This window comes from Trichomycterus rosablanca, chromosome 6 (assembly GCF_030014385.1).
Source record: "Trichomycterus rosablanca isolate fTriRos1 chromosome 6, fTriRos1.hap1, whole genome shotgun sequence".
NCBI classification, from domain to species: Eukaryota; Metazoa; Chordata; class Actinopteri; order Siluriformes; family Trichomycteridae; genus Trichomycterus; species Trichomycterus rosablanca.
Genome location: NC_085993.1, coordinates 5297325 through 5313929, shown reverse-complemented (window position 1 = coordinate 5313929; position 16605 = coordinate 5297325). Strand labels below are relative to the sequence as shown.

General features: G+C 38.0%; 1 protein-coding gene and 1 long non-coding RNA gene across 2 annotated transcripts; both read right to left on the bottom strand.

The window, feature by feature from the left end:
• Positions 1-3542: 3542 nt before the first annotated feature.
• glulb (glutamate-ammonia ligase (glutamine synthase) b) lies at positions 3543-9643 on the bottom strand. Its single transcript, XM_062997307.1, has 7 exons — positions 9540-9643; positions 7090-7278; positions 6809-6970; positions 6534-6680; positions 6289-6416; positions 5908-6107; positions 3543-4561 (listed from the first exon to the last, which is right to left on the bottom strand). The coding sequence occupies exons 2-7, from the start codon at positions 7253-7255 to the stop codon at positions 4246-4248; spliced, it is 1119 nt and encodes a 372-aa protein (XP_062853377.1). The 5' UTR covers positions 7256-7278; positions 9540-9643; the 3' UTR covers positions 3543-4245.
• Positions 9644-14201: 4558 nt separating this feature from the next.
• Positions 14202-14855, bottom strand: LOC134316212 (uncharacterized). The gene is made up of 2 exons (XR_010013060.1): positions 14435-14855; positions 14202-14306 (listed from the first exon to the last, which is right to left on the bottom strand). It is a non-coding gene; the product is annotated as an uncharacterized LOC134316212 (long non-coding RNA).
• Between the last annotated feature and the right edge of the window lie 1750 nt (positions 14856-16605).

Here is a 16605-nt window from a genome sequence, read left to right as displayed (position 1 = left end):
ATTTAAACTTATACGACTTTATTCTCAAAATGAAAACATAAAAATATTTTTTTTTTACGGTGGCCCTAATACGTCGTTGTAGAGTAGTCTTAAAAATACCCAAGCACACTTAAACCCCAGGGAAATTTTCTGTTGGTCACAGCATGGAGAAAATTAGTTTATTTCTATTGGAAGTGAAAGGAAAAGTTCCAGTATCTGTGTTTCTGAAAACAAAACTAATTTGAAGACGTGTTTTGACATGCAGGCACATTTTAATAAAACAGAACAGCAACCAGGAGCTTGGGTGACAGAGGTCTATTATGGGAAATTTACTATATACAGTAGTGTTCAAAAAAATAGCAGTGGTTTTAAAAAAGTGAATAAAGCACAAAATCATTATGATAACTTTTATTTCCATAAATGCAAATGCACTGAAAATACTCCACTTTCAATTCTAAATCAAAACATTAACAAAATTTAGCCAGTTTGTGTTAATCCTTTACAGAAAGTTAAAAAAAATGAATATTAGGCTGTTCAAAAAAAATAGCAGTGCCAGCATTTTTCTTTAAAAACTCAAAAAATGTATCTATAAACTGAAAAAAATGTTTGAGGTTTCACTTTACTTTAATATTTAACTAATAATAACTAATATTTAGTGGCATAACAATTGTTTCTGAGATCTGTGTTGCATGGAGTCGACCAACTTCTGGCACCTCTGAACAGGTATCCAGTCCAGGATGATTAGACGACATTCCACAGTTCTTCTGCATTTTTGGGTTTTGCCTCAAAAAAACGCGTTTCAGATATCAGAACACAAGTTCTCTATGGGATTGAAGTCAGGGGATTGTGCTGGCCACTCTATTACCTTAATCTTGTTTGTCTGTAACCAGGATGGTTTGGGTCATTGTCATGTTGAAACACCCATTTTAAGGACATTTCTTCTTTGACATAGGGCAACATGATCTCCTCAAGTATTCTGATATATTTAATCTGATCCATGATCCCTCGTATGTGATAAATAGACGTAACACCATGGTATGAAAAACATCCCCATATCATCATTTTGTACCACCGTGCTTTACTACCTTCACAGTGAACTTTGGCTTGAATTCAGTGCTCGAGGGTCGTCTGACATACTGTCTACGGCCACTAGACCCAAAAAGAACAATTTTGCTTTTACCAGTCCACAAAATGTTGAGCCATTTCTCTTTGGACCAGTCAATGTGTTCCTTGGCAGATTTGAACTTATTCAGGACACGTCTTTTTCTTAACAATGGGACTTTGCAAGGAGTTCTTGCTGGTAACTTGGCTTCACTTAATCATCTTCTGTACTCACTGCTAACTTCAGATGTTCCTTGATCTTTCTGGAGGTGATCATTGGCTGAGTATTTGCCATTTTGGCTATTCTTCGATCCATTTGAACAGTAGTTCCACGCTTCCTTCTGCGTCTTTCAGGTTTTGGTTGTCACTTCAAGGCATTTGAGATCATTTTAGCTGAGCAGCCTATAATCTGCTGCACTTCTCTGTATGTTTTTTCCTCTACAATCAACTTTTTAATAAAAGTACGCTGTTCATCAGAACAATGTCTGGAACAACCCATTTTACCCAGTATTTCAGAAGGAAATGCGCTATGACCAACCTGTGCAACATTTGCCACCCTCCTAAATTAAATAAGGGCCAAAATTGACCCCCGTTCTTCTGCAGAATGAATGACTTCACCAATTGAACTCCTCACTGCTATTATTTTGAACAACCCACTTTCAATCAATGCTTCGATTACTCAGAATGAGTGGGATGCATGTCCTAATTGTTGGGTTTGTTTTGTTGTCATTACTCTACTACACTTTCAAGTAAATTTTTTGCTATGTAGAAATATCACTTCTACTAAAAACAGTGATTTATCAGGTTAATGGTGTTGGACTGCTATTTTTTTGAACACCACTGTATTACTACCCACTCTGGCTAAGATATGCATTCAAATCTCAGCAGTGCTATCAGCCAGTCAGGTATCTACAGACATGACTGGCTGTGTGTGGGTGTGTGTGTATGTGATGGTGTTTGGGAGGGGGGTCCTTGCAATGGATTGGTGCCCTTTTCAGTGCCCTTGCACACAGTATTTACCAAAAAAAACAGACCATGTGGTTGTTGAAAATAAAAAATGAAAGAACAGCAACATTCTGCCAGATCCATGCAGTTCATATGTTTCATGCTAAAAGTCAAAGAAATGAACTTTAATGTGGGCATCCACAAGGGGTTCCAGGTTTGTTGAGATTGTGTTTTTTTTTCACCATCTGGACCCCAGCGTTCCTCCTGCCAGCAACACGAATGAACAACAGATTAAAATCTTTGTTACTGTGTATTATAAATATGAAGTGATCTGAATGTTTTGTATTCAGTGACATTTTAGTAGAATATACAGTATTTCAGCACATATTACGTACAAAGATTTCAATATTTAATACCATTTAAAAATACTCTGCCTAACCCTAATTAAAGCAGTTAAACTACATAGCAAAAAATGTAGACATCTATACTAAGTACAATTTACAGCCAAAAGTTTTTGGACACCAATGGACTGACCTCTGTGTGATCTTTTCAGCTGTAACAGCAGCAGCTTATCTGAGAAGGCTTTTCACAAGATGTTAAAGCATGTCTGTGGGAATTTGTAAAATAAAGCCTTAATTGATGTTCTGGTTTATTCCAAAGCTGTTCAGTAGGGCAGAGGTCAGGGCTCTGTCCAGGACACTGGAGCTTCCTTAAACTGAGCTTTTCTTCATGTCTTTACAGATTTTGTTCTGTTCACAGGGGCCATCATGCTGAAACAGGAAAGGGCCTTGGGTATGTTCCGGGAGGGGGGGGGGGGGCACTTGTCAGTGCACCTGGCTTAATAGTCCAGTATGCAAACCAGCTCCACTGCAGGTCACCCTTAAATAAGGGCACAGCCGAAAACAAAACAAAAAAATAAAAAAAATAAAAACATGCTAGAACTGACCTGTAACCACAACTAGTGACTAGTCATAGCCAATATTTAAAATAAATTGTGCTTTATACAGAACAGTCACCTCATAAAGAAGTGAGCATAAAGAGCCCCAATTAAAGTGTGCAAGTTATCCAAGAGGACAGAGCTGTAATTGCAACCACAAAGTATTAAATAAAGGGTATGAATACTTCAGCAAATCAGATTATACATAAGGGTCAACATCTCTCTAAAATAGTCATGTGTGTCGATGTGTTACTTTTTTTTTTGTGAAAATCTAACATAAGAAATACATATGACCAGAAAGTATGTGGACACATGGCCAAAAGCTTGTTGGGCAGGTGTTGTAGTTTATTCAAACACTTAATCCTATTTAGATGTCAGGAGTACATAAAGGTTTTTAATTTGTATATTAATGTTTATAATGCTTGGTATTTTAATAATGGGTATAAATACTTCTGCATATCAGATTTTAGTTTTTGATTTTTAATGACAAACTATAAAAATTATTTTACATGATGCTTCTAAGCAATGGACTGATGGGTAAAAATAGCATTAATACCCATTTAAAATCAAATCAGTGATAGACATGTGCAAAGATTTTTATTTGTTTTAAAGTTTTCTGACTAACTAAATAAGGGTAGCTAACATCCATAAATTGGAAGTTGGTGGCACAGATTGGCACATCAATGCTCTTGGTGCCGATCCAAAGCCTGAATAAACAGGAGGTTTACAGCAGGAAAAGAATCCGGTGTAAAGCTGATGGGAATCATTCACTTACTTCAAATTTAACTAATTTTTTTAATTCACTTGTTAAGAAAAACTTCAACAAATCCAGCATCATGGAAAATAAACAAAGCTTTGAAGAGTAAAGCTACAAAGATCAACATTACAGCCATAATAAAAATGTCATGTCTATATTCATTACTGACTGCAGGAAGAGTCTTAAAATACATATAAAAACTTTGGTTCGTTAGTAAAAAAAAAAAAAAAAACAGATTGAAAGTCAATATATTTACAGGAAACTCATTACTAGCTTGGAGTAACAGGAATCACACATTGTGCCAGCATCTGGAATAAAGAATCACGTTTACAGTGAGTGCAGTAAACACTGATTATACGGACCTTGTACATTTCAATTAAACACTACCAGCTACTCTAAATCTCACTTGTATCTGATTGACCAGTCAACTAAATACAAAGCTTCAGTAAACCACAGTACTAAAAAACATGACTTCGAACCCCCTCCGCCATGAAGTTATTTAAAAGGTGTAGAAAGGCATCTCCGTTCATTTGTACACTTTAGGCTCGTCCCCCTCTTCGTTCAGCAGACATGTGCGAATAATCGCCTCAGTCACGGCGTACGGGTCGCAGTTAGCTGAAGGTCGACGATCCTCAAAGTAGCCCTGCTTCTCCTGGCCAACGGACCGTGGAATACGGATGCTAGCGCCTCGGTTGGCCACGCCGGCTGAGAATTCATGGATGTTGGACGTCTCGTGGTGGCCGGTGAGGCGTCTGGCATTGTCCAGACCCCCTTTAGGGTCGTAGGCACGAATGTGGTAGGAATGCCTCTTGCCCAGTCTCTCAATGGCCTCCTCAATGTGTCTGTGAGCAGAAGCAAAGAAAGTTAGCACAGGTCAGGTTAAATTCTGTATTTTCAATACATTTAACAGGAAGCAAGCCAAGACAACTGGACTTGTGTGTACTCAAGCCTCCTATGGGGCGCATCTTGTTTAACCATTTGTTTGGCAAACAGCACAGGGTTTACCCAGTTGGGTTAAACATTGTTTAAACTAGGATGCTGGGTTGTGGTGTGTGGATAGGGAGGATGTTTGAACCAGGTAATTCAACTAGATCTAATGCTTGTGTTGACTGCAAATTTTACAATCAAATTAGCTCTCAGATCAGAATTTAAATGCTTGTGCTAATAGCAGTCTTCCCTACACATGCATAAAAGCATATGCTTACAAAGTATGCACGTTCAAATAAATTGTAAAAACACCAACATACTAATGTCTAAAAATCTACGCTAAAGTCATTCAGTAATTAGGTTTCAGTAACGCCAACAGCACAAGAGGCTGTGAAAGCAAATTAACAACCAACAGAAGACCTGAAAGCAAAGCACAGATGACGCACAAATAATTAACCTGTCAGGTCTTATTGTGCAGAACATTGTTTTAAGCGTTTACATAACAGTGGAAGAGCCATTCATTACTACTGACTGCTCACCACTCACCCTGAACATCCTCGCTGATTAATAACCTGCGGCATCCAACCACAAAACGGTAACACTACTCCACCAGTTTGTTAACAAACCAGGATTAACGACTTTTGCTTGAATTAGGCGTCACCACACCATTCGTCAACTATGATCAGAAGCAGCACTTCAATTGGCAGAATAAGGAAAAGAACCAACATTTCTGATTAATTTCAAATCAGGTGTTACATTTAAAACAATGTATTGAGTGATGGTTTACAATCTGTCAATTACCTAATCTCAGCCCCCAACACATCACACAAAAGATAAAACCTACAAAACCCAGGACCTCCACACAGCTAACTTAACCTTTACATTTTTTTGTATTGCTAGGATTTTAATTAATTTGTTTAATACTGGTACAGATGTAGACAACTAATCAATATAATAATGCTATGCAAATGCTGACACCCCTGGTCCATGGTTACACATTTTATCTAGGTCAGTTTAGGTTAGTGTGTCAGTTTGTTTACATGTCTCTTAGCAAATACATAAAAATAAAATTTGGAATCTGACTAAGTGTCCCAAACTTGTGCAGAAAGAACAATTAATTGTATATGATGCTGAAGAATGTATACAGAGTCTGAACATCCTTCAGTAAGATCTAAATTCTCATTAAGATTAAACCCCAAGTCCAGTCTACTTGGCTTCCAAACACCATTATCCACCCTTTAAAAAGTGCACTTTAACATACTTCAGTCCACCCGCTTCCCTCATGGCCTTGGTGCTGAAGTTGGTGTGGCAGCCGGCTCCGTTCCAGTTACCGGAGATGGGTTTGGGGTCGAAAGAGACCACCATGCCGAAGTCTTCACACACCCTGTGCAGGATGAAGCGAGCAATCCACAAGTGATCACCCATAGTGATGCCTTCACATGGACCCACCTGGAACTCCCACTGTAAAGAAACAACAGTTATACTAAAGCAAAGTGTTTTCTTCTAGTTAAAATCTGTTGAAAACATGACTAGTTATTACAAACTCCTTAAGTGGACAAGTGGGTACTCTGGTGGTGCAGTGGTCTAACATACTAGCACTATAATACTGATTTCATTCAAAAACTCCTATAAATATGTTTACCTGTGCAGGCATGACTTCAGCATTGGTACCACAGATCATAACCCCAGCATACAGACAGGCTTTGTAATGCGCTTCCACAACGTCTCTGCCATAAGCCTTATCCGCTCCCACTCCGCAGTAATACGGACCTGTTCAAACATGTGCCGTCAGTCAGAATGAATAACTGGTGATGTACATCACTTGCTTCCAGATTACTCAACGGTTGACCTGAGAACAGGACAGTTTCGCAACAAAGCAACATTTACCTTGTGGTCCAGGGAAGCCATTTGAGGGCCAGCCAAATGGATGCCCATCAACAGAAAGGATGGTGTATTCCTGCTCCATTCCGAACCATGGGTGCTGGGTTTCTACCATGCTCATGATCTTTTCACATGTCTGACGCAGGTTGGTTTCTATTGGGGAAGAAATAAGCAAACCAGTCAGCATATACAATGACAAGCCAAAACCTGAAAACAGTGGCGAGTGTGTTCAGCTATTAAAATCCAGTGCTATCATTTTCAACTTCAAATGTGTTTTTAACCTGCAGTCTTGCGGTTGTATTTGAGGACCTCACAAAGAACCAGCTTGTTTGGGTCCTTTCTGAATGGATCTCTGAACATGGCTTTAGGAATAAGGTACATGTCACTATTTGATCCTTCAGCCTGGTACGTACTAGAGCCATCAAAGTTCCACTCCGGAAGTTCTGCAGAGAATCGAATGCATTAAACTAATTAGACAGAGCTCATGTAGTAATGTGGTGCAGTACCACCAGTCACAGTGCAAACAAAATCACAGCAAGTTAATAGCAGCATAAAACTTTACCTTCTATGGTTTTGGGTTCAGAATCTAGAGTTCTGGTTTTGCAGCGGAGCCCCTCGCCAGTGCCGTCAATCCAGATGTACATGGCCTGCACCTTGTCCCCCTGAGGCAGGTCCATGTACTGCTGCTTCACAGCTTTGCTCAGCTTGGAGCTGGAGGAAAGGGCCATTTTGTGTTTGGGCTATAAGAAACCTATGGGGGGAGGAAACAGGTCATTATGCTTCACTCCATGTCTTCAGGCTAAACTGATTAAAATTCTCATAAAGCAAGTTAAAACGTGCTGCTTTTGATTCACCATGTACATCGTTCTATAAGTATTTGGAGTTTCCATTAAATTTTGGCAATTTAAGTTTTTTTCTGGGTGGTATTTCATTTCAAACAATTGCTCACAATTGTTAATTTATTATTAAATCAAATAGAAAAAAAAACAAACTTACAAGCTTTGTATTTAAGCTTCCTTGGCCTAATGTTTATTAATTTAAAGCTACCAGTAAAACTAGACAATCATAAACTTCTTAAAATTGTACAGCGTACTAAATCAGAACTATTACAGCCTTTAGCTCTTAAGTGAATCATTTACAAAGCTAATAAACATTTACACACTTGAAACAGGAAAAATATTTAAATTAAATGATTAATTCTCAATATTGATTTTGCTTAAGCTGCAATCATCATAAAAATCTAGTAGTAACTTTTTTAGCTAGTATATTTAGTAGTTTATGATTAAATCCACAGACAAGAGGAGCTACAAGTTCCACCTTATATTATATAATTTTGGAGAAGTAGCTTCATCATATCAAAAACACACACGATTTTGGCTTAACGAGCAACTGATTTACTTAAAATCCTTAACTACTTGAAGAGGAGATCAAAATTTCTAGGAACTGAAGCCTTTTCCAAAACTCGTTCCAGAAGTCTATCCAGGTACTTTTGGCCTAAACTCACTGCTCACTTTGTGACCAGCAGTTAGAGTTTAAATGGATGTTATGCTTGTTCCTTACTTTTCATTCAAAGTTAAGCATTTGACAGCTCAAGCCATTTTAAAATAAAAGTTGTTTATAAACCCCCAGAACCATGGAAGAGGCCAACAAAGAAACCACCAGACACACAAAGGACACCATGATGGAGGAGCTACAAGCTTGGCTAACCTGCTCCAACCAGCTTTAACCAGATCACCACTAACAGATATGACTGCTCAAACCGTCTTGAGTGACTTACATCCTGACTAAAATGTAATTTAGCTGCATTTATCTGTAGGTTTTGACCACCAGCTTGTATCAAATTTAAACCCAAACAAATACATCTTTACATTTCCCATTAAATTGATATTAAAATACTATAATTTGCAGGAACATATGCATTTCTATTACCGAATATTAATAGAACAGCGGTTAAGCCTTCAGTGGTAATATGTACAAGCATGACCACAGACTTGGAACTGATCACAGACTACATATAGCCTATATCTAATTCAACATAACTAAAGTATAAATCTATGGCAAGTGACTTCAGTATTAATGGGAAAACAATGTGGATGGATGCCAGGATGAAGTGACTAAAGCAATACAAATACTGTAAAAATTCTATAATGCAAAAGCAACGTAATGGTACAGAGACAAATAAACACCAAGACAAACCTATACTTCTACATGTCTACTTAATGGACCATTAATGATGTAAAGATAAAGTATGTTTGCTACACAACATCAGCTATTCAAAAGGGATTTATTCAGAGCCCAGGTACTTAAAGTAAGAAGGTTTTACTTTATTATTGTTGTAACAATAAAGTGAAGTTTCTTCATTTGGGTGGGTACAAAACTGACCTAACAAAAGCTACAAGAAAGGGACACAGACAAATGTATGTGGCAAGAACGAATAGTACACAAGCTTATATACCAACTACATTAAACTTAATTATAACAAAAATCCCACAAATTACTCGTGGGGCATTTAATGCTGTACAGCCTTTAAATCTTTCCAACATTAACTATCCAAAACAACTGAATTAATCTGGAGTCTTGGTTAGTATGACAGATCTAGACTGAAACAAAACAGGACAAATTAAACATTAAGGAGCTATAAAAATGCAGTAGGACTTGGCATTAGAACATAAATAAAGACTGCAAAAGAAAACACTAATTTTTAAATATGCACACACACACAGCACCTTTAATGCCATGAGAATAGCGCATGCGCAGATGAACATCGATGAATATAAACTTATAGAGGAACGTGAATGATGAAACGGATAGGATAAATTACAAGCAACTGTAATAAATAGTAAAACAATAAAAAAACTAGTCAATTTACCATATAATTAAACGCTAAATGACACCGCAATACACCAACTTCACTACATAATTCTAATAACACAGAACTAAGCTATATAAATAAACACGACAGGAAAATGTCAATCTGCGTTTATAAAATAATTAAAAAAACAGACGACTTACCGTTCACACTAGAAGAATAAATAAGGATCGACTGGCTGTGTTTCCAGTTATTAGTCGAATAAACACCGATCTCGTTTCTCTCATACTTTATAGCGTCACAGCGACCATGCGGCTGCCCTTTATAGTCGCGCTCACAACTGCACGCTTCTGATTGGAGAATAGAGAAACACGTGGTTTGGAAACGTGGCCAGTGTGATGTAAGAAACTATGGGGACAGTAGTATCTGTACGCCGAAGATGACGCAATAAAAGCGGAGAGACATGATTGGACGTAACCCAACTGGGGCTGAGTTCCAAACCGCGCCCTACACACTAGATAGTGTGTCAAATGTAGTTTTGTTTACATGGTTGACTTAGCACACTTTTGGTAGAATATATTACAATTTGGGACGCGATCTTTCCGTACATTTTAATGTTTATCAAGTGTTAAAGTAGTCCACGAGCTCGTTTATTTATTTATTTTTTATTTCAGATCTTTATATAAAAAAGTCTATAAATTATAAAAATGTTTATAATTTAATAAGACAGATTAATGTAATAGTTGAACATCGTCTTCCTCGTGATGTTTTACAATGGCGACTCACAGTGGCTTGTTAAAAAACACACTAATGCCAAGTTCACACTACACGACTTTCCAAGTCGTCAGGTCGCTGTACAGTTCACACTACACGACTGAATCTCCTGCACTCGGGAGTCTTTCAGTCGGTGTATATTTCACACTACACGACTGATCGGTGATAGGGGGTTTCACACTACACCATCTATCACCAACTGGAATCGCAGGCGAGCTTCTCTGGTCTCCCTTTTTTTATTTTTTTTATTATTATTATTATTTTTTTTTTTACAAAAACACACGTGAGAAGTGACGAGAAGTTTAATGAAATTTTCCACGTCCAAAAAAGGAACGTCAACAAGTAGCGAGAGATCAGAGGGTTTGTGCGCTGATGTGCAGCGTAATATCAAGGAGGAAAAATAAATGAATCTGAGAGGATTTGGCAACACGAACAGTATATAGGCTTGTTCGACTTAACCCGGCGCTGCGCAGACCGATCGCCGCCTGGCTCGGTACGGTGCATGCCGGTTAGTTTTTTTTGTCCGACTTGCGTCGGCGCCACCTGCGCGTCACGATGACAGACTGGTTATAATCTCGCGAGAGCGCGGCGGCTGCAGGCGGCGGAACCGGTCGCTGCAGTTGCTCTCCACGGGCTGCGCTGCCTGAGAGACGGCTTGATGACGACAGAGCTTAATCCTCATTGGCTAGAAGCTCCGCTGAATCCTCTGGCGGTTGTTTCGTTTCATTCTAAAATGTGAATCTCAGTTTATTTGTCTTAAAGACCCGATATGTGCGAAATACTATCATGCTTTCTAGTAGCATGACCGTTTATTTTCGTACAAATTGCAACATATGTCATAATTATCATTCCATATCATGAAAAGACTCAAGTAGGCTACCTGATATTTCTTTAATGTAACAGATCTTTTTATCTTGATGTTTTTCTAGAACTTCTGATGGTTCTTGTCTTCTAATTTTATTAATATAAAGCAATCTGAATTGCTGTAATATTTTATATCTTAACTGTTTTATTACCACTATTACTATTACACTTTGATTTATTTTTCATTCTTCTCTGTAAACTTTGTAAACATTTTAAAAATGCTACATGAATAAAAATGTGTGGATGAGTATGGTGTCATGTTTCTTTACAAGAACCAAGGTCAGAAGGTAAGCTGTTCTGGAAGAACAAAACAATCTTGTTCAGATGATGATTGTGTTAAGAGATTCATCTTCAATAAACCACAGCCACTATTCATCATCAATGCCTAAATAACTGATGTGTCCATGCTCGAAGAAGCACAAACTTCTACACAATTGTACAATGTACTTATTAACCACATTATTCATTAGTGACTCATACTGGGCACATCGGTGAGCATACTGAAGTATACTGTTTAACAATGCATCTATAAAATACAGTGGCATGCGAACATTTGGGCACCCCGGTCACAATTACTGTTACTGTGAACAGTTAAGCAAGTTGAACATAAAATGATCTCCAACAGGCATAAAGTTAAAGATGACACAAAACATTTTTTTTATTATGTCTCTATAATAAACTGCATCTTGGTTGTGAGGTTGTAGTGAATGCTGTTCATCATTCTCTTCATCCTGCACATAATCACCTTGGTCTCCTGGCTCCAAGCAAACATTGTGTAGAATGCAACAAGCTGACACTGCTGAGCTGATGGACTGGACATTCCTCATGTGCAGGCATCAGAGTCTCCTAAACTTTGCTTTCAGAAATCCAGTGAGAATGATAAAATAGAACTGTTTCCTCTTAAAATATGCCAAGGGGTTGTCACAGTGTGGCTTCTGAATATGAATGTGGCATCCATCTACTGCACAGATAGTGTTTGGAAATCCAGCTGCTTGAAAGCCTAACAAAGAATTGTGCAGGGTTTGTCCTAAAGGACAGGAAATGTGGTGTGCCATGTGTGTATTTACCAGAGTACAAAACTCATGGAGATGTTTGGCAAGAGTGGATTTTGTGATACTGAATCGGTCTGAAATACCCCTATATGACTCCTGGTTCGACAGTGTCCATAGACAGGCTAGGACACTCTTTGTCAGTGGCAATTTTGTTTGCTGTGGATTCATATAGACAGGGCCAAACGTGTTTATAAGATCCTAAATAGTAAGTGAGAGAAAAGACGGTTATCATGATAACATTGAAACCATCTGGATGATTATGTGGCTTCCACATACTCTACGTACCTCCACTTGTCCTTTGGTGAGTCTGAAATGACCTCTAAATTCTGAGAATTTAGATGTTGTCCCCCTATAGAGGGGGACAACATCCTCTACAAAATGTTGTGTTTTTGGAACAAGCCTAAAGAAGGGTAAATGTGATTAAGTCCTTACGTAGACAAAATAATTATGTAGACCAGGGGTCCTCAAACTTTTTAACCAAAGGGCCAGATTACTGCTCTTCAGTGTTTCGGGGGGCCGGACCGCAGGTGAAATAGTAAACACACCCAAAAAAGCTATTTACTATGTATACTGGATGTATTGTCTGGGCTTTGTATAATTGTAGTTCATAATGATAATGCAGAAATTTTATTTATTTCAATAATTTCCATTATCCTACCTCATACAGTGTTTCCTTAAAAAATCAGTGTGAACTGTGAGCCTACTTTTGCCTGACGAGAGTAAGCGTCGGGTTCCATATTTGTTACTGCCAGTCATAATAGCTAATAAATGTTGATCAGTGAGTCTGGATCTGGTTGGAGATTTAAGGTGTTTCAACTTCGAAAAAGTCTGCTCACAGAAGTAGATGCTGTCGAAAACGGTAGTTACTTTGAGTGCATGTTTTATTGAGATCGGGGAGCAATGGAAAGAGAAGCATAAAAATTAAACAATGTGTTTGAGTTTTGATTTTGGATGCATAAATGCATCGATCTCCGGGAGCAGGTCGTTAAAACATTTCAAAACTCGCCCCGACTCAGCCAGCGGATCTCAGTAAAGCACATCTTCAGCTCAGACAAGAATTCCTTGCTGCCTGTAGTTAAGAGCATTAGCTTTAATGAAATTAACACAGGACACAAGGATTTTCATAACAAAATCCCACTTTGCAACACAGTTCAGTGGCTGCGGTCACTCATCTCTCTATTGATGCGCCAATCACTCCCCTCATGCCAATTTTCCTCTGTTATTTTTCCCCCCCGCTATAATACTGTGAGTTCGAAGATGAACAGGGGCCAGACAACATGTATTGCTGCAGTGGTTAAAGGGGCCGGTCAAATTAAAGCATCGGGCCGTAGTTTGATGACCCCTGATATAGACAGTTTGGACTTTAAGCCACTTTGACACAATATAATTGCAGTCTATTTACCATATACACAACCATAATGATTAAGGTTTGATTGAGTGCACTTTATAATTTCCATCTAATTATTTTTGGAACACTTTTACATTGTTTATCACATTCACAGATTCTACCTTGAACAAACCATATATTTGGAATTATGTATTCTTACGTTTTCATGTGAAATGTTTCAATAGTCTTGAAAAATAGGCTACTTAGTTTAGGTCTATTTATTTAAATTGTTGTGGACAGATATTTAAATCTATTCATTAACATAAATATATGTTTGATAACATGTTTGTTAGAACTTTTCTTTCTTTTTTTTCAATCTACAATCTACAAGATAAATGAATGATGAGTAAAACTATACCCAGCTAGCAAAAAATGTATGGCCCAGTTCTGGGCCATATCCGGCATGCCGGAACTTTTTGTGTCGGCCCACATCCGGCAGCCGGATCTGGCCCGGTGTCAAAATGAATGACGGTTAGATTGTGGCCCGTATACGGCTGCCCGGATCCCAGCCATGACTGCCAGCAATATGCCAGCACTTAACCACCTGCTAGCCAGAACAATCATTATCGGGCCAATAATGGCCCAGTTCTGGCCTGCAGTAGATTTTTAATAGGCTTTCCCCAGCCATATGTAACCTTTAATGGTCACTGGGACTACTACAACTGTTCTTGCTTCTTATTGCTATGAAAATACTCTGTAATATATATATACTTTATTATAATTATATGTAATAATAATAATAGAGTACAATTAAAACAGTAACAGAAAAAAACAAATGTACACCAAAACACATTTTTCAATATTTTATTCAAGTATTTTTATTTATTATAAAAATGTTTTGTCCTGCCATAATTGACTGCTGATCTCCTGCCTCCTGACACTGGTCTGTAATTCTGGAATGAAAACAAAAACTATTTTTCACAGATCAATGTGGATCTTATTCAACATTTCTTTTCCATCATTAAGTGGAACTGCAAAATTTGAATAAGAAAAAAAGTAACTGTAGTTTAAATATGTTTACCTGGTTAGAAATGGTTTATTGATTCACTCAGGCAGCAGGAGTGGCATCACGAAAAGCATACAGCTGTAGGTATAGGTAACTAATGTAATCGTTTTAAAATATTATGTGTGTAATATAACTTGGCTATATTGTTAGATGGTTTATATCGTATTTATAATATCAGTGTAAGTTTCCTTTAGGTGTATGTTTTAAATTAATATTGATAGCCTTTGCTGCCATATTTATGTATAGCTGGCTAGATAGTTAGTTTACCGTACCTGCCAAGCTAGCATTTTTGGCTAATGTTAAAACATAGCTATAATAAATTAATTATCAAAAATAAGAAATTATTTGATTATATATATTGTTCTGTTACTACAATATATCAGTATTTTTAATATAATGTTTTAGTAAGTTTTTAGTCCTAAAGAGCAGCAGTTAACGTTACCTTGAAATCCTCAGTGTCAGTGTAAAAAATAACGGTTTTCCTATTTAAACTGAACTAAGTGCGCGAGGCTCCTCACGCATGCGTACAGGGAACCTTTCATGTTGAAGTAGTGAACTGATCTCTCACCACCATGTACGTATTAACATTAAGGTAATAGTTAAAAATCACTTGTCAGTTATCATTGCTTACGGACATCTGGTTCAAGTCAAACAAGCTTATCAAGCGACTGTAAAATAATGGTATACATACATATACAACTATTATATTGGTTTAAAAAAAAGTTGCTTTGAGTCTCAGTCAGCCGATAGTGCCGACATGCAGCCATAATCGGGCCAGATGCGGGGTGCCGCAATTCCGCCGAGTCTCAGTCAGCCGATAGTGCCGACATGCAGCCATAATCGGGCCAGATGCGGGGTGCCGAGCCGACAGACAGCCGACACTGCCGAACCTGAGCCGGAATCGGCCCAGATCTATCTTGCTAGCTGGGTATTTATTTACAGAAACTTAATTTGACACTTTATGGTCATCTTTAATTCACCACTATGGATGTGGAAAACAAACGCTGGGCTTAACCTGCTCAATGATCAAGAATGTTTAGTTCGATTTCACGCAAAAGCAGATCGATTTCTACTGCATTCACTTCATCAGCCACGCAGAACGCAAACGCCGCGAGATCCGCTGTAGCTCACGTGTGTTGCAGGTGGCGACTGTCCGACTTGACGGCTTTCTTTTAACCTCCTCCCCCAACTGCAACCGGCAGCTCTCGCTGACCACCAAGGCGAGGCGCAGTTCATCTCGAACAAGCCTTATGGCTTGTTCTGTAGTAAGTTTTGCAATGCAGCGTGGGTATTATGTTTTGTAGGATTGTCATAGAAAAGTGGAGTGAAAGATAAGCTTGTATTCCTTTCATGGTTTGTTAAGGTATGATGTAACTAAAAAAAGAAAATCAGATTTTGATGATTTACATAGCTATTTAAAAATCAGTTGACAAAGACTTCGTAAAATCAACACCTAGAGCTGAAAATACCACTTTTCTAGAAATGTCACTTAAAATGGTCTTTTTATAAAACACTGCTGATGTCAAAGTGCGAGGTGAAACAAGTCTTTGGTACCACAGTGGACTTTGCATCGCTTGACCAACTAAAGGCTGCCCACCCAAATCATCACTAAAAACCAGTAGCAAACCATGGCTCTTAAACCTCAGCCCTTATCCCACCTTCATCTGAAAAGTTTACTGTGTCCTCTTCTAAAGTGCTACAAATGTTAAGAAACAAAAATGAAGACGATAGTTCAGCCTTAAAAATGCAACAGGCAAACAGCACAGAGGGTTCTCACCTAAACAAAACAGCTAAATGCAAATTCTCCTTACAAATAACTGCATCATCACACAAGTCCCCTGAGTCCACACAGCGGGTGGAACTTGTAATAAACTTAGCAATAACAAAACTTCTTCCTTTCTTTAAAAAAAAAAAATGATTGGTCAATTATACTGTAATTTGAAATTGGTCTCTAATTGAATTGCTATTGCTCTGCTAGACCACCAATCACTAACATTCTTACCAGCAACAGTAGAGGGAGACAAAATGACTTAAATGAATTTAACTGTTTACATTTCAACACAAGTTAAATAGGCAGGTATAAAGAATTTATTTGCTTAGATTTGTATTTTTAACGTTGCTTGTCAAATTATAAGTAGATAAAATAGAATGAGAACTGCTCACTTTAAAAATATAATGCGCATGAC